The sequence below is a fragment of the Gymnoscopelus microlampas genome, assembly GCF_963454915.1.
Source record: "Gymnoscopelus microlampas genome assembly, chromosome: 14".
NCBI classification, from domain to species: Eukaryota; Metazoa; Chordata; class Actinopteri; order Myctophiformes; family Myctophidae; genus Gymnoscopelus; species Gymnoscopelus microlampas.
In genome coordinates this window covers 20,003,129-20,021,605 of record NC_139951.1, presented here as the reverse complement: position 1 = coordinate 20,021,605, position 18,477 = coordinate 20,003,129, and the positions used below count along the sequence as shown (strand labels likewise).

At 40.7% G+C, this 18,477-nt stretch overlaps 1 protein-coding gene across 1 annotated transcript; it reads right to left on the bottom strand.

Annotated features, from left to right (window-relative positions):
- Positions 1–7,914: 7,914 nt before the first annotated feature.
- LOC311060711 (serine/threonine-protein phosphatase PP1-gamma catalytic subunit B-like) lies at positions 7,915–16,591 on the bottom strand. The gene is made up of 7 exons (XM_084079010.1): positions 16,179–16,591; positions 13,693–13,824; positions 12,527–12,757; positions 11,050–11,154; positions 9,786–10,009; positions 8,950–9,084; positions 7,915–8,820 (listed from the first exon to the last, which is right to left on the bottom strand). Exons 1-7 carry the CDS (start codon positions 16,231–16,233, stop codon positions 8,725–8,727), a joined length of 978 nt encoding a protein of 325 aa, XP_083935136.1. The 5' UTR covers positions 16,234–16,591; the 3' UTR covers positions 7,915–8,724.
- Between the last annotated feature and the right edge of the window lie 1,886 nt (positions 16,592–18,477).

The window sequence follows — 18,477 nt, the reverse complement described above, 5'->3', positions numbered from 1 at the left end:
GAGAGACCCTGGCTGCAGATAGAGAGGGATCAAATTTTATTTCTTCTTTTTTTCTTTTCTTTTTTGAGGAAGGGAAGGCAGTTGCGAGATATGGCACGCCGCAAGTAGCTGTGCGACAGATGATCCAACACCACAGACTGCCATCCAGTGATGTACAATGGCCTCTTGTGGTGGATCCGTAACATTGATTTAGTTGTTTAGACTGTGATGAACGAGATAGACACGTGATCAAGTAAAGCTAAATAAGAGCAAAGTTCAGCTCCTTTGCCAGTTTGTGATCATAATTGCCTCTTTGTGAGTTTATGCTTTAGACACATGGAGCATTGTCTAGTCCACTCATTAATTAATGAATAGGTATGTTTGCCAATCATTGGTTTGAATTGTCTTTAGCAAACATGGTAAAAATCACAGTCTAAAAGTCCCAGGAATTGTTTTTTCCATTGTATTTGATAGTCAAAAAGGCTCTGACACTTTCACTCCACTTATCGTAGAATGATTTTAAATGAAAGGACACGTCACCCTCTGAGAGTTTAGAATGATTATGAAAGACGTTGGAGCGGTCTCAATAAGAAACTCTAGATGCTTGGCTTAAACCAAGATCTATTTCAGCTTGGCCTCTGAACTGCCATTGGACTACTGCCTTCTGACTCTGAGCCTTCATATAATGACATTGCAGTTAGCTTTGGTGTTATTTTGAGTTAAATTGTACAATGTTGTTTGTTGATTACTCAGTATAACATTTAGCATTAGAATAAGTATGAGAATGACCAAAAATGACCATCATTTGTTGGTGACATCTTAATGTCACAAAGTTGTGACATTGAATTGTCAATGGCGGCAACGTAACATTTGTTGTATTCTTATCTCACTGGCAAGTGCAACAACAAACTAACACACACAGCTGTATTGTCAAAGCATGGTCTCTGGTGTCAATAATGATTATACAGTTGAGTTCAGCGGCACTGTGATAATGATTTAGTGTTTGTTTTAACAGCAGTAAAACAGGCAGCCCTTATCTCACAGGGGGGCTGCTGTCCTCTGTGGACAGGAACTCAAGGTGCTCTGCGTAATGAATAAACAGGTGTTCCTGAAAAACCACCTGTGGTCATTGCTCACCCCTTCCAACAGAAGGACAACTGGTGGCATCTATTCTGTTAATTTACTACATAATGTGATTTTAATATGATATAAAATCTAGAAATGACATTATTGTAGATACGGAGGCGTCAATATTGGCACAAATAATGGCACAGCCATTTGATGTATGCAGTGCAGCTTTGTGGGAGTGTAAGAATTGATCAATTAATGGCGACTGTAATTATTGCTTTAATTACATTTGCAATGTTCAATACTGAGGTACTGAGCTAAGCCAGTATAGCCACAAATATCCCCAGGCACGGTGCATAAACATGCATATCTTCACCCTTGTGAATGTTCAGGTCAAGAGAAAGGTCAGAGGAGCCTAAAATAATCGATCTCTGTGTGTTTTAAGACTAATATATACATTGAGCCTATTCAATCATCTAGTCCACACTAAATCATGTTACAAATATACCATCAGATCCATGCCAGCAACTTGCTGAGATGTACTGAAATGCAAGAGGCTGCAGCTCAGGCTAAGTAATATTCTAGGGTTCATGATCTATTGAGGGGTCATACATGAAGCATTTATATTGCATGTAAGTGTTAACTGACAAACTGCCAACTTAACTTTAACAGTCTTTAAAACAGTCAACCAGTTAACTAGCTATTTTAAAATGTATTAAATTACAAATTAAAATCATGTATTTTCTCTTTTGACTCATCTAACTAAAAGGCGTCAAGTTAAATTTCTCTTTAAGGCCATTTTCAAATGGCAACCGCTAACATAACACAAGTGGTGGTAGAAGGCCATTTGGCCAGATGGCATTACTGAACATGGGTAAACAAAATCTAATTTCTTGATAAGATTATCCACTGTCCATGAATTCCACCAATGATATGAGGATGGAACTGTGACTCAAGTGTTCATTGTGATCCTCATGTGGAATGTCCCAGTTAGAATAAAATCAAGATTTGACCCAGTTTTACTCAACATTGCCTGAACAACGTTCCCTTAAGGATCGGGTTGAACATCCTCCATAATATTTCTCAGCAACTTCATCAATGTTTTTTAAATTTTAATACATAGTTATATGTTATATGTAGATATATAAGTACAGGTGCTGTCACTTCTTTAAATGGACTTAGATTAGCAAGGGCACTTCCACAGTGCGTTACTTAAAAGGGAGGTTTTTCTATAGCACAGGCCCCTGAATACCTAATCAACAACTGGTGACCTGCTGACCTCACCCTGTGGTCTCTTGGTGAAAGGCATTTCAGTTCCTTAAACGTACAGTATGGTCAGTCGTACAGGGTTACGAACCGTAAGTGGTAACCAACAACTATACGTGAATGTGTGTGTGTTTGTATAAAGCTCTGAATTATTTGCAGCCGGAACAAGGCAACATTACCAAAGGCATGAAGTAATTATTTAAAATATCTGTCAGGAATAAATAGGAAATATGCATGCACAAGAACATGAAATACAGAATAGCATTTCCACAATAGCATTTTTTGTTTTAGTCAAAGGTGATCAGCAATTGTGCAACTGCATTCAGCACATACAAAATTTACTAGCATTCATGTAAATATTCGGTTTGATTTAGGGTCTCAGAAAATATGATCCCTTTGAATTCTGTTGGCACTTGAGATGGAATGAGAATCATTACAGAGTATGATTACAAGTGAGTAAGCTCACATAAGCCCAGTAGTGCCCATGGTGCCCTACTTATAGAGCACCAAATACATATAGCAAGATATCTGTGCAGACTGTACCTTTTAACGTGGACATTTTGAAGGGGCACAGACTGTGCCCCTTCAAAATGTCCACGTTAAAAAGGTGCTGAACTCATGATGTGCATAAAACAGTTAGAAGAGGAAGTACTTTATACTTTATTTGGCTTAGACAGATTGCTAACATCTATTTCAATTCTAGCTTTGAATTAACCATTTATATACATTTTCCTCTTCTGTGCCCCCTACTCTGACCAACCTCTCTCTTTCACCCACATGGGTTCTTTGGGCCTCTCAGCTGTTGTACAGCCTGCCTGACCTCTGAGATTTGTTTTGGGGCTGTGACAGGGGTCGGCCTGTCAGTGTCTCCCTCAGGGTACAGCAGTGACATTTAACTCAATATCCCAGAAGGATAGAGTTTCTCTGTCTTCCCTCTCTGTCTATGGGTGAGGTGTCACTAGCCTGCGTGAGTGGCTATAGACTACGCCAGTGTAACCCAGGAAGTCCAGGTCTCCCTTTGCTCCTGACACCCCCACTCTTGCGCTGCTGATCTCAGATTGGCACAATAATGTGCCACACCCTCGTGCCCGGGCTGAGGGGCCTCCATGCACGTACCAGCCCCCCTGCAAGGTTTCTTGAACCCTACACATGTTCCCAAAAGTGATAAGTACCGAGGAGGTGCAGCCTGTCCTGTTCCTGCTGACTTGCATGGCACAAGCACACCAAGAGGGACAGGGTGCCACGGCAGACCTTTGTTCCCCATTGGTGGAGCCACGGAATGCTGCCGCCTTTCTTTAGGGAAACCCTTAACAGCTTTCAACCTGTTGTCCCTATTTTTGGCATGGCATTATACTGTATATAGGTGAAAACCTTAATAAATATGATAATATTAATAATAATTCAAACGCTTTCAAAAACCTCAAAAACGCTTTGTGAGCCTGTAGATCGACTATAATTGCTATTCGTCATATAACGAATACAAGCCTTAAGTGATTATGGAAAGTTATTGCCCTCAATAATATGCTCTATGATCAGATTCATCTGTAGTTTAATAATGTATCGGAAACTACTTGGGCCACTTTACCAAACAACCAACAGATTCTAACGTTTATGAAATGCATATAGTAGGAAGACACATTGAACAACACTGGCTTATAAAGTACTGTGTTGAGCAATGCTCGAGGAATGCAGGGGCAACATCGTAAAAATATAACTTTTTCCTTCCACAAGCTTTAGATTTCCTTGCAGCAACCTTGAAGCACACACCAAAGACATTATTCCAAAACTTCTAGTGATCAACAGCACTAATGAAGAATCTCTTTGTCCTCGACAGCGATGCGGTAATTAGCAGCACCCAGTAACATCTAAAGATAAAGGAGTTATAGTGTCATTATTAGCAGAGTGCTTGTTACAGCATTACCTAATAGTAATAATAGAAGTAGCAGCTGAGTCTGTGAATCCAGATTTACTCCCGAGATATAAATAGACCAGGTGACATTATGCAGCTGGGCACATAGCGGCGCAGCAGCTTTGCAGATTTTTATTTTGGAATGCTGGACCTTTAGCATAGGCCTTGTCTATAGTCATGCTTCCACCTCTTTGGTGGGAGAAAATAAGACAGGTGAACGGGACACTGTTTCCCAAACAGTGGGTCGGGACCCATGGTTGGGTCGCAGACAAATTTTATAGGTCGCGAGCAAATATCCCCTTCTTTTCCGTTTCCTGCATTCAAATAAATAAATAATTGATTCAAAAGATTTAAAAAAAGTTTGAACAGAAAAAGTCACAACTTTTCATCAATTAAAAACAATTCCAACATTTTTCAAAAGTAGCTAATAAATAAAATAAAAAAAATTTAATCATTTCTATAAATAAATTAAAAAGAAAACGTTTTAGAAGCAGTGCAAATGGCAGATCAACAAGCTCACAAAGCGACACGTTGTGAGCTTGTAGATCTGCTATTTTCACTAGTTTAGGTCCCGGGCAAACGTCTTATTTATTTTTTGGGGTCTTGAGCTCAAAAGTTTGGGAACCACTGGTTTAGGACATGCTCGCCTCCATCATGTCAAGTACCGTAAGTAAGTACATGTGGTACAGTAGGTTGAGCATGGTGGTCTTGGTTGTTCACACCATTCCAACCACTTAGGGCCATCCTACGTACAAGCCACATGGGAGCCAATAGAAAAATGAGCCTCATAGTCATAAGGGTCAAAGGTGTACTCTGTGTTCACTAACGAAATAGTAATGTCAAAGTTTATTTTTTTTATATATTGACAACCCCAGGTTAGAAGTGAACCACATTCAACCTGGCATCCCTATTTTGGGCATGTGCATATGCAAACCTTTAAAAAAATGTTAATAAATTGTCCAAAATTGCAAATTAGCAGATCTTCAAAACTCATAAAGCGGATGGGATGGCATTGGGACGCGTTGTGAGATGCAGATCGGCCAAAGTCAGAGCATGTATTGAACTTTAATTTAGACAACAGTTCCCTTCCCACAACATGGATTTGAGGGATTTTGATTTTGATGAAGAGTTTATTAGATGCACAGATCATGTCAGGCCAGCTAGTGTAACAATACAGTTGCAGGCAAAGTTGACTCTGCTAATGGTGTAATAGTTATGCTATTATTACACTGTGAGACAAATTGCCCTCTTAATTTTTTGGGGATTCATAAAAAAATGCTCCTGTTCATCTTAAAAGACAAAGCATTTAGACAGGTTTTTGCTCACAAGTCAAATCCCTCCTGGGCTTCTATATTAGCAGCCAGCAACTAAACTGAGTTAATCTGCAAATTAATGACAATGAATGTGGACTTGCAACAAAGATCACTTTGTTTTCATGTGTTAGTCTCCTTTTGCTTGATCTTACAAACATCCAACAGATCTTTATGCGCTGTCAGCACGAAGAGCTGTTCTTGCTGGCAAGTGACACCGTATAAATTAGGCATGCGGCTAGGATGCAGCAACAGACAGCCAAATGGTCATTCATGCAGTTAAGTGATGATGTAAACGCACATGCTATTTCCTTAAGAGGGGTGTTACAAAGTCATGGCCCGGATTACTCTTTCACCTTCAGCCTTCAGTCTAGATTACAATACACCCGGGGCCCGAAAAATCTGCTATGGTTTCAGCCTATTATAGAGTGCAAACTACTTTGGAACATGGTACTGGTACTGGGAAACTACCAATTACTATTTTATTTTGTATAGTCTGCAATACTTTTTATTGCCATTTCGCAATAACTGCATGCATAACTTCTACTGTACATATGTTATTTGTAAGGCTTTTTCAATCTAATCATATCTTCATAAGCTCTCTCCTTCACCTCTCCCCTTATTGGGCTTGTGAAAGGACGGCAAATTGACAGCATGTCTTGAAGGAAGAGTGTTGGTGACAGTAAGATGAATGAATGCAAGCGGAGCCTAGGTGATAGCTAAGGAAGAAACTGGATCTTCTTTTGATAAATATAGCATGAAGAATGTGAAAGAGTGATGTTCAGTTTTCAACACATTCTCTGGATAGCAACAGAGGATCAATAATCCCCTCATTAGCTTTACTAAAAGGACATACCGTAATCTGACAATGTATCAATCTAGAAAGGACCCTTAAACAAGAAAAATATATTGCACACAAGTCCACCTAAATAACCACACTAAAGCTTTTGTGAAATATAATGCCTCCATGGGAAACAGTTACAAACTAGAAAATATTTTTCTAATGTGCTCCTCGGAACACAGGTCTCCACCGGGCCAGGTAGTAGAAGTCAAATTTAGCCAATCAGGATGAAATATGAAATATCGGTCCGTCTTGATGACATGACTATAGAGATTATGTGTACCGATTTGCGTGATGTTTGGACAAAATCTGTAGTAGTAGCAGAAAATGTGTTTTGCAAAAATATGCCTCCTGGTGGTGCTATAAGGGCCAATGTGAAAAGGCTGGCATTTCTTCCTGGGCCTAGTGGGACTGTGCATGCAAAGTTTCATGGCAATCGGACGCTGCATTCATGATTTGAGGCATTTTGTTCAAAATGAACCACTCCTACAAACTTTCGATGCCAATCTTAGCCAATCGGGATGGAATATGAAAAATCAGACAGATCCGTCTTGATCACATGACTATATATAGATAATGTGTACCGATTTGTGTGATGTTAGGACAAAATCTGCAGTAGTAATAATAAAAAGGTGTTTTGCAAAAATCGGCCTCCTGGTGGCGCTATAAAAGGCGTGAAAAATGTGAAAAATGCAGGGCGGAGGTTTTTCCCTGGTCTCTGAGTGTGCGTGCAAAGTTTCACGCTGATCGGTGCATTTATAGGTAAAAACGTGAATCAGCCGGTTATAGTGCCAGGCCGATTTGAAAAATGTAGGGTGACATTTCATTCACATGACTATAGAGATAATGTGTACAGATTTGCGTGAAGCATGGACAAAATCTGTGGAGTTATATAAAAAGAATGTGGTAGTGCTATAACAGGCCAATGTGAAAAAGTTGGGGCAGAGGTTCTGCTCTTGCCTCCAGAGATAGTGTGCTGTTTCACGCTGATCGGGCAAACGATGCCGGAGATTAGCTGTGTGCAGTGTACACTGACGGACAGCCACACGGAGGGACAGGGGGCAAAACAGTCTCGGCCACGCCTTCGGCCTGGCGGAGACTATAAGCACCATTGAAGGACAGCTACTTGTATTACTGCATGCAACCTTGAAGTATGAAAGTTGAAGGAAAGATACTCAACAGCACCACCTTGTGGACAGGATCTGAACATTTTCTTGCATACAAGAAACTATACTACAGGTTAATGCACAGGCAAGTATGTACACACAAATTAACAGCCGAGGTTAAAAACCCGTTTCATTGAGTGCTGTGTATTTAAAGCATTTAGGAAGCATTCAAGGGAAAACTTTGATAACATAGTTAGCTAAGTTTAAGTTGGTAATGCCAGCTTTTAAGAAAAATCACTCTATCCTATGTACCTTTACCACCTTCTCATCTAGTTTGAGTAAAAAATGTGAAAGTTATACCATTGGGTACAGTAATGGTGTAGATCACCATATTTAAAACAAAACTGGTTTACAAAGACGACGCACAAGTCACAATTTAACTGAGATTCTTGCTTTATTTATTGGTCAACTTGATGAAATACTACAAAACGAATTCACAAAAAATCTCTTTCAAGTAATCAAATCTGTACAAACCTAAACTGTGTGTTTTTTTTTACAGCTCTGGCTCGTGTATGAATCTGTGAAAAGAGTCATGTGTGTGTTTATGCTTGTGATTAAGTGCATGCTTACGCTCTCGGGAGACGAGGTGACACACTTTTGCCTTCCTGCTCAAGGACACTGAAACATCTTACTTTGAACAGGATAGGCATGGCAGCGTGCACATACACATGGACAAACACAACTGTGTTTGACATTTTACAGTACAGAGGACAGGGGAAAAAACAAAACACCTCCCCCCACCCCCCGACAAACACACACATGCCATCTGTTCACAGGAGTTTTGCTGCTAAATTCATCAGGGCAGCGGTCTCGCCAACCCTGCTTTTTCAGTCACAACTACTGTGGTATCAACCTTTCAATGGGGCTAAGTGGTAAGAGAGAGAGAGAGGGATAGTACAAATCTCTAATACTCTCACACATAATGTACACGCACACACACAGGTTTTAATGCTCGCTCACAGGCAGACAGACAACTCTGTGTTTCTCTTCTCTCCTGTGCACGCACGCACTCAAGACAATTCATAACATTAAATGTTTTAAGAAGTACAGATTTAAAAAAAAAAGGAAAAATAAGCCCTGGGTACTGGTTTGATTTCTGGCTGTTTGGTGAAAGAGAGGAAAAAGAGAGGTAGAGAGGGCAGGAGGGATGGGGGCGGAGGTGGAGACTGAGGGCAAAGTTGCGTGTCATTTCTTGGCTTTCCTTGGGGGGGTGACTGGACGGCCAGAGCCCATGCCTCCTCCGCCACCGTAGAACAACTTCTTGTCTGCCGGCTTGAGAATCTGAAAGACGACAGAGAGTAACTAAATGACAAGGCAAAGTAAAAGGATGCTATGAATTATATTAAAAGGCTATTTGGCCAAGAGGGATGACTTATTTCTTTTTGGGGTGGCGACTCGTCTGTTTCTTACCTGGAAAGAGCACATAAGTGTCTCGTCCACGCTCATCATGGCTCCAGCGTTGTCGAACTCACCGCAGTAGTTTGGAGCTGAGAACAGTGTCACCAGCTGTCTTTTTGCAAAGAACTCATAGCCGTCTTCCACCACCTGAAACAAACATGTTATCCATTTGTGCAAAAGGAAACAGGGTGACTTCCTTCATTTTGTGTTTGGACATAAGAATGTAGAAGTAAGCAATTCCTGTTTTATGTAACAGAAGAGGGAACTAGATTTAGTGAGCAAAGAGGTGCCATCATTAAGACATTGTATCCATCTAAGTACCTGCCTACCTGGTTATCAGCGAGACTGGGCTAAAATCCAGAACTGCACTGAAGTAGGCACACAGATGGTCCAGGGACCGTTTCAATACTTCAGAGGTGCTGCCTGACCTGTCTTCAATTATTCCTGATCAGCTGACCATGGTTTGCTTGGCAAAATTGTTAACCTTCCCTGCACTTCACAAAATCGTCGTTGTGGCCTTTTTTGAATAGGAGGAGGAAAAGATATGCATGACAGAACAGTGCAGGATTAAATCAGAGGCGTAAACAGCAACAAGCCAACTGGGAAGTACCATGGAATCCACCCTCTTAAAAATATAGGAGTCAGGCTACTTGTGTTCTTCAAACCAAACAGTGTTGATGAAGGTACAGAAGTCTTTCTTTAGGACCCCACCTGATTAACAGCTATGCATCCATGTCCATTTTTTTATTATTTCAAAAAGCGCATCTCTTTATTGACACCTTGAGTCCTTATTGTGAGCCCCTACACAAACCCACCCACCATTCTTAGGCTCTCCCACTGAAACTGACCTGGTGGGCCCGACAGATAAGGTCCATGTCGTGTTTGTGGAGAAACTTGGTGACCACGTCGGCGCCGAACGTGAAAGAGACGCCGCGGTCGTTTTCACCCCAGCCCAGCACGTCTTTGTCTGGGTCGGCCCACAGCAGGTCACACAGCAAGCCCTGGTCGGGCACGTCAGTGGGGCGCATGACCCTCCGCACCTGTTCCATAGACTGTAGGTCTGGAGACAGACCTGGGGAGAGAGGAGTGACAGCAGGCAAATAATTAACACCACAGAGAGCTTCATCCTCAAAAGCTATGGTGTTCCAGACATAACCGCATTCCGGACATTAAAAGGTAGGGTAAGTAATCATTTTTTGGAACATTTTCTTTGTGAAAGATTCAAAGCTCTATTATTCTGAAAGTAATCATTGATATTAAGTGTTTGTTCAGTAACAGGGGCCTACCATTCTCTCCAACAATCTAATAAGCAGAAAATTGGATTGCCAATTTCAGCCAATCAGGAGGCAACCCATTTATCAGCTTTAAATCTTTATAGTGTTCAAGTTTCAGATTTGTCTGTTCATATCCTTGTATCATGACTTCCTTTTAACTTGTTTATGCTGTTGAGTTCTCGCTCCTGAATGGATCAAATTGTTGTCCCGACCTGAACATTACAGAGACTACTCAGGCGTGTAAACAAATAAGGAACCAACTTCCTCAGTTTAATACAAGAAATAGCTTCTGTTGTAGAAGCTATACTTTTTTTTTGTGGTGCAGCCACTTAAACACACACGTGTCTGTGTTAGATACATGCACCGCTTACTTCACCAACAGTAACTCGGGTTAACTCAAGTGATTTCCTTAATGGGAAGCTTTGCCTATTTTCAAACTAAATCCCATTGTTCTGATGTCCTCACCTCATCGCAAACCAAGGAGACAAAATATGGTATTATTAAACTACAGTTGTAAATATCTGTCATAAAACAAATTAATTTCACAATTGAGAAGCCTACATGAGGGAGAGCAGAGTACACACTGAAACCGTTTACAGAGCGGCGCGCTCACTTCAGAGTGGATAACGTGAATGTTTTGCGCTTAGTATTGGGAACTGAGTAAATCTAGTTAACGTTGTGTCAAATATGCTATTCAGAATCGATTTGGCAAGAAACAACCAGTCTTTGAGCTTTACTTATATACTGTGCAGTCTTCGCAACTGTCCCAATCTGGAGAAGTTGGTGTTCACATTTTGGGTTTCGTCTTCTGTCTATGAAGCTAACAAAATGGGCATACCTCCATGGCAACAGAAAATCTTCTCGTCCACGATGGCAGCCACAGGCAGGCAGTTGAAGCAGTCTGTGAAGGTCTTCCACAGCTTGATGTTGTACCGCCTCTTACCTGCAGGAGGCGGACAGAGTTTGGTTGTTTAGTTACAACCCTATCTTGGGGCCCATAAAAGCTTGTCCCAACAACTGCCACTCTTGCAAAACATCAGGTACACTTTGTATTTTACATAATCCTGGCTCTGGAAATAGCTGTGAAAAAGCATGTGATTAATCACCACCAAGGCAGGCAGCTCAGTCAAACTCTTTTACCCCAAGCACTTTATTCTGATGGTAGTGTCTTTTGTTTTGCTGTACCTGTTGTATTTGTTACCAATGGCAATTGTATGTATTGGTGGAAAATAGCAGATGACAATTTAAAGAATGGGAATTTTATGCGTTGTGTGTATGCATTCTCTGCATATATCTGCTTGAATGTGTCCAATACATTCTTTTACATACACTTGCAAAATAATTTGATGTCACTAAATCAAATAAACAAAAACCTGCTTCTATTATTCTTTTACATACACTCACAAAATAATTTGATGTCACTAAATCAAATAAACAAAAACCTGCTTCTATTATAGCTGATCAATACAGGATTATGAAAATAACTGTTACATGTTGTGGCTGGTTGGTTTGACAGCTTCTTGGAGCAACTTTAAATTCCAGTTAGGATCTAATATACCGGTATGTTCTAATATAAGTATCTAGTATGCTCGCAAAAACCTGATAGGATATGCCATACAGTGGACAAAAAAAATCCTGTAACAAAGGACTACAAACACATCAATCTACAAAAATGTACTAACTTTGACACAATGTAGTGTCACAGTGCTGATGAGGTTTTCCTTTTTTGATATTTTGGGGCATTTTCTAACCTTTATTGACAGTTAAGAGTGGAGAGAGAGGGGAAATGCAGAGAAAGCGAAGGGAAAGTACATGCGGCAAAGTCATCCCAATCAGACAAGTCACGGGCAACTAATGATTACCTTGGCTAAACAAATAATATGCTTGCCCTTAAGACATATAGACACACACATATATACAGTATATATATTGACCTCTGTTCTTACACGTTAACTCCTCAATTTTGTATTTAATTGAATTCATTTGTTGAAGCAGTTCTAATGCTATTCTAAAGTCTGTGTCAAATAAAAAAAAAACTAATTTTAGTAAAGGTGCTCCTATTGGCATTAGGAATGTATACTTTGGAGTCGCCGATAGAGTTGCTAAGGCGTGTACCATATAGGCTATGATACCTGACAGAGTCCCCGGTTCGATTCCTGGACCCAGCGGACCTTTGCTACAAGTCAATCCGGACTCTCTCCCCGTTTCCTGTCTCTCTACACTGTGACTATCAATTAAGGCAAGAGAAGCCCGAAAAAATTACATTGAAAAATGAATGTGTGCTTGTGCATTTATATACATGCCACGTGACTCACACTCATCGTAGAAGCCATATATTCTGTTGATGGAGGCACATTCATGGTTTCCCCTCAACAGGAAGAAGTTCTCTGGGTATTTGACCTTGTAGGCCAGCAGCAGGCAGATGGTCTCCAGGGACTGCTTCCCTCTGTCCACATAGTCTCCCAGGAAAAGGTAGTTGCTCTCTGGAGGGAAACCCCCATACTCAAACAGCCTCAGCAGGTCGTAGTACTGACCATGGACGTCACCTGATGAGGAACATAAAGGAGTGCTGTTGGCCAGAGTAGAATGTAACTGGGTGCCAATTTTCCAAGATTTGTTGTACGTGTGACTGTTCTGCAGTGTTTATGTTCAAAACAAAGGGCAAGGGCTGGATAGTGGTTGGCACCATGTAAATCAACAACAAGCATTCCTTTAAATCAGCAATTCCCAATAAGTGGAATCAGCAGTATGACAGAGGAGATCAACTCCCCGTAGTATCAGTGTTAAACACATTACACAAGGCATTACACACCAATTCTGTAATTAGCGTGCAACTGGAAAGGTTCATCCATTACCATGCGTTACACTTTGTGTATTATGGCGGCATTTGCAATTTTTTTTCAGTCAGCCATTGTGTTATTGTGATGTTAAAGGACCATTCTCATGTCACAACATGTTACTATACTACACATGTCGTAAATAAACGTATATTATTTATCTGTAAAGGTATTTTTTTATATAGATTGAAAGTTTATCCTTATGCACCATCATTCAAATTGAAATTTGAAAAGATGTGGAAATACACTGAATTAAAAGTTGCTTGGCATAGGTAATTCAAAGCCTTGTGAAAAACTGCTGTTTATTTTCAGCAATTTAACTTAACTGTGCTACAAGCTAATGTTGAGGTGGATTTTGTATCTTGAGGAGGGGTGTTAACGGCACAGTGAGGTTAAGCCAACATCGACTCATTCAGGTAAGTTCAGTTAACGTTTTAATTAGAAAAGTCCGAGTTGTAGATAAACAATGATATGTAGGGATGTCGGTCCTTCAAGTAAACATGCATACATATACATTGAGGATTCCTTATAATAAGCCAGCACTGAGCAGAATCAGTAATCTTGGAATGTTTCTGAATGCAAAAGCTGACCACACTTGGAGGAATTCAATTCCCTCGACCCTAAACACCACAACTAAGCCTTACCACAAATCTTGAGCGGCGCCTCAAGCTCAAGCAGGATTGGCTGGCTAAGGAAGATCTCGCGGGACTTGAGGCAGAGGCCACGGATTTCATTCTCTGTCAGCTGAACATTTTTACCAGGTCTGGAGCCTTTTACTGAAAAGAAAAAAATAGGAAAAATCAAGGTTGGGGAAAAAAAACACCACCACCACCATCACATTGGCAACATTGGTTGATCAACAATGTTGTCATTTTACATTAATTTAGCCATAGAAAACCAGGTAGAATCATGGCTGCAAGCAGCAATGAGATGACATGGGGAAGAGGAGGAGAAAAGGAAGATGAAGAGGAGAAGAGGGGGAAAATAACCTCCACATAGAAAGGTCCTTGTCGGGTTTGAACACTGAAACCTCAGACAACAATGCGAACCACTGAGCTACCTATTAACCTTTTGTAGTTGCAAGTAGGCCATATAAATAGGACATAAACAGTATGACGAACAGCAGGGCGATGAAGTAGAGTAGGACAGATAGATATTTGCATGCAATATTTAGGGTGTATTGAAATGCTGAAAAATCTGAATTGCAGAAATAAGTTATGCTCAACAGATTACATTGATACCAGAACACATTGACATGTTCATCTTCCTCAATAAGAATAGACTAACCTACAAGTAGCCAGGTCAGGCGGTGTTGACTCTCAACTAGGCTGCCTACTGCATTTGAGATGTGCAGATCCAATTATTGTTATAATAATTAAAAGGAGCATATATTATGTCTCCCATTCTGATATTTACATGCATTTCTTTCGGTTTTCTGGGTCATCCTCATGACTATGTGTGTGACTGTGTGTATTTAAATATCAATGAATCGAATAAGGATTTCAGCTAACTCTGTTGCAAATGTTTTTGACATTCCTACGTGTGACACAGTATAAAATAAACTTAAATGGTCAAAATAGTACAGGACATTAACACCGACAGTCAGCATTTTCCTCTTAAGTCAAATCTTCACAGTATCACTGGGGGATTGAATACACAATGAATAATCCTTAACAGGTTGCACCAAAATAAATGCGTTGATGAGATGTGATAATTTGCCAATTAATAGGTCAAAGGACAAAAGGAAATTAATTTTAAAAAATCGTTTGATAAAAGGTACAATTCTAGCAAATGTGAACATGAATAAATAAGGAACAAAATAATGTCCAAAAAATAAATTAGCTTTCAAGATAAACCATGACATGTTGTACTCAAAGTAAACTGGGGACACCCAGATTAAGGCATTGGCTGAACCACTGGTCTATTAAATGCAGTTGGCATCTAGCACTGGAGTGCACAAAACATCTTTTCTTAACTTTTTTCTTAATTAATTTTTAATTAGTTTAGATTAGACATGCATTATAGCAGAATATACAGTGTAAGTGTAATTATTTTTTATATTATAATTTGCTGTGGAGATGCTCGACTGTTGCCACTATTATGTAGTATGCTTAGAATGAGTACCAGAGGTTGTAAGTACGTACGAAAGAAAATCTGCTTCACTTATTTACTTAATGAGGATACATTAATTTTCACTCCACTATATTTTTAAAGACATTTACTTTATTACTCCCAACACATTTCCCCATGCCCGTCAAAGTGTGTGATACATTGGCACTCTAAGCCCATGAAAACAGAAAGAAAATGTTGTGCAAGTTATTAATGCTGTCAGCATGGCCAGTATGTTATTGCTACCAAGGGAGATGGCAGCAGCAGATGCAGGTCTCTCCCCACCTGCAACAATCATCACCCATGGCCATTATGTAAAAGCTGCTGTGCTGTATGCCAGTGGTTCTCAAAGTGGGACCCAGGGACTCTCAGGGTTCCTTGAGGGGGGTCTAAATTGACCTTTACAAGTCTGTAACGGGGCCATTTGGTTCCATTTGTATACGGTCAGAGTTAAGAGGGGTCCTGGACATTTTAAAGTGTGAGAACCACTGCTGTATGCACAGAGTTAAAACTAATCCACTTAACAAAAAACAAAAAAAAATACTGCGGGGGCAAGGTTCATAATGCTAAGGGACAAATTATGCATACTGAACATCAACTAAATTAAGAATAGCCCTGAACCCAGATCTACTTTTTTAACCATGTTGACATGCTCCACAAAAAAATATGTACATGTAAATAAAAACAAGCATCTGCATAATTGCAATAGATAATTGCACAGGCACATAGTGTACCATACTAATATGCCGGTACACATGGGGATGTTATTTCAGATGGGTGATGCGGAACAGATAACAACAGAGCACATGTCACGTACATTATTATTATGGCACAAACCATGACTATTTAACTGTTAACACTGTACTCGCCCAAACTAGGCGCGACGAGACACCAGTCAAGTCAACGAGCTACTCGGCTAACTAGCCAAGCAGCTAACTAGCTAGCATTAGCCAATTTAGCTCGAATAGCTCACGTTATCCTGGTGGGGAAAATAATACCAAGCAAAATAAGTGAGCCTTACCTTCCAGGAGACGCGTTATGATGGAATCGATGTTCAGTTTATCGGCTTCGGCCATACTATTCCCCTATTTGTGGTCGGGTTAAATCAACTGTGAACGGGCTAGCTAAACTAGCTACCGAGTTAGCTCAAGTAGTTTTTTTTTTAATCGGCTATCGTTAGCCTAGCCAGCTAAAGCTAACCTTGGGACAGAAGATAAGAACTGCAGCTGAGGCAACCTCGAAATTATTTGAGGTTGTTTAAAGGTTTGAAAAGCCGCGGTGTGGTGATATTTCAATTCAACAAGCCGTGTTAGCCAACTATTTTCATTTCAACGATGAACTGGACAGTGTGAATGTGTTGTTGAGTTTCTGTTTCAGTGTGTTGTTGGACCTAACGCGGTTCCGTCTGTCGGCTGCCTGCTCTATGCCTGTGCCTGCCCGTGTTGCCAGGTTTTGCGAGAGAAATAAGCAGCCGGGTCAATGAAAGCAAGCCCAAAAGAAGCGAGGCATTTGCCCTTTAAACATATACATAGGCTATTTGACAATATGTTTTAAACATTTCAATAACAAAAATCTATCCCATCATTGGCATCCGTTTGTCTTGAGAGACCATGGAGTCGAAATACATATTCATCTGGGGGTCCTTGACATGAACATGTTTAAGAACCACTGGTTTAAACAACATTAGGAAACAAGTCCAAATAAGCAACTACGCTTTAGAAACAAGCTACCAATATTTACAAGCAACTTCACAGAAAAACAAGCCCAAAGTCGCTTATAATAAAAGGACATGGCAACGCTGGGCCCAACCCTGAACCCCCCTCCTCCCTGCTCAAAGTAGCTGCTTCAAGCCGGAAGCGGTGCATCAATGCGTGAGAGGGGCGGAGCGGAAGCGGTGCACGTTGTACCCTCGATGTCATTGGTCCGTTTTGGACCGCCACTGAATCCAAATATGCGTGCTGATTGGTTGATTGATTGATTGATTGATGTACTTTATTTAGTAAGACATGAGAACAGTACATGACAGTACATAACAGTACATGGAAGTACAAATTCGCAATACAAGGTCTACTAAACTGGATAGCTCAGTTAAGCACGTAGCTTGTTTAAGATGAGATCCCCATGCACACAAATCATGTTGACATATAAGAGACAGACAGATATACACACTACTATACAGAATGTCATACAATCAGTTTACAGGTTACTGGTATGAAGGGTGAAAAATATGTACAAAAAAGAAAGAGAGGGGGGGGGGGGGTTAGGTTAGGACATGGGGTAGGTTAGGACTTGGACAGGGGCCATTTTTGAATTGCAGCCTCCTGAAGGTGTATCTTTAGGGCATTTTTGAAAGTGAGTAGGGTTTTGCACTCCTTTACTCCTTTTGGTAGGGCATTCCACATTTTAGATGAATAGCATGAGAAAGAGTTCATTCCCTTTGTTGTGCCAAATCTGGGTTGAACATGGTTTGTGGAGCTGCCTCTGGTGTTATGATCATGGACTTGATTAACATTTTGGAAGTATTTTGACAAATACAGGGGGATCCCAATGTTGTGGTGTATCTTGAAGACCAGGCCCATAGCAAGTTGCTGTACTCTGTCCTCAACCCTAAGCCATCCAAGCCTAGCAAAATGATCAGGGGTTAGATGGGTTTTGTAATTGAGGCCAAGAAGTAGCCTTACAAGTTTGTTTTGGGATGTTTGGAGCCTTGTTTTTAGGGCCTTGGAGGTGTTGTGATACCATGAAGTGCATGCATAATCATAATGACCTTGTATGAGGGCCCCTACAAGAATCTTCAGAGTATTTTTACTGACTTTACGATCAAGTCTCCACATCCTCCGTGTTATTTTGTGGACCTTTTTGATCGTCTTTTCAGCGTTTTTGTCACCTGAGAGGTTTGCCTCCAAGATGGAACCCAAGTAGGTAATTTCCTCCTTTCTTGTGATAACATTTTCACCCACTTTGATCGTGAAACTCTCAGCCTTTCTAAGGTTAGGGTTGGACCCAAAGAGGATGGATTCAGTTTTACCCAGGTGTAATGAGAGTTTGTTGTCGGAGAGCCAGATGCAGATCTTGTTGAGTTCAGTGCTGAGGGTTTTCTCAACCTGCAGCCTGTCCCTGTCCGAGACCAGCAGAGCCGAGTCATCTGCAAACAGGAACAGTTTGCAGTCGCAAGCTGAAGACATATCATTCACATATATCAGGAACAGTAGTGGTCCTAGTATGCTTCCTTGAGGAACACCACAAGTCACTGGGAGGGGAGGGGACTGGGTGCCGTTTACTTCCACCACTTGCTCCCTCCCTTCCAGGTAGGATCTCAT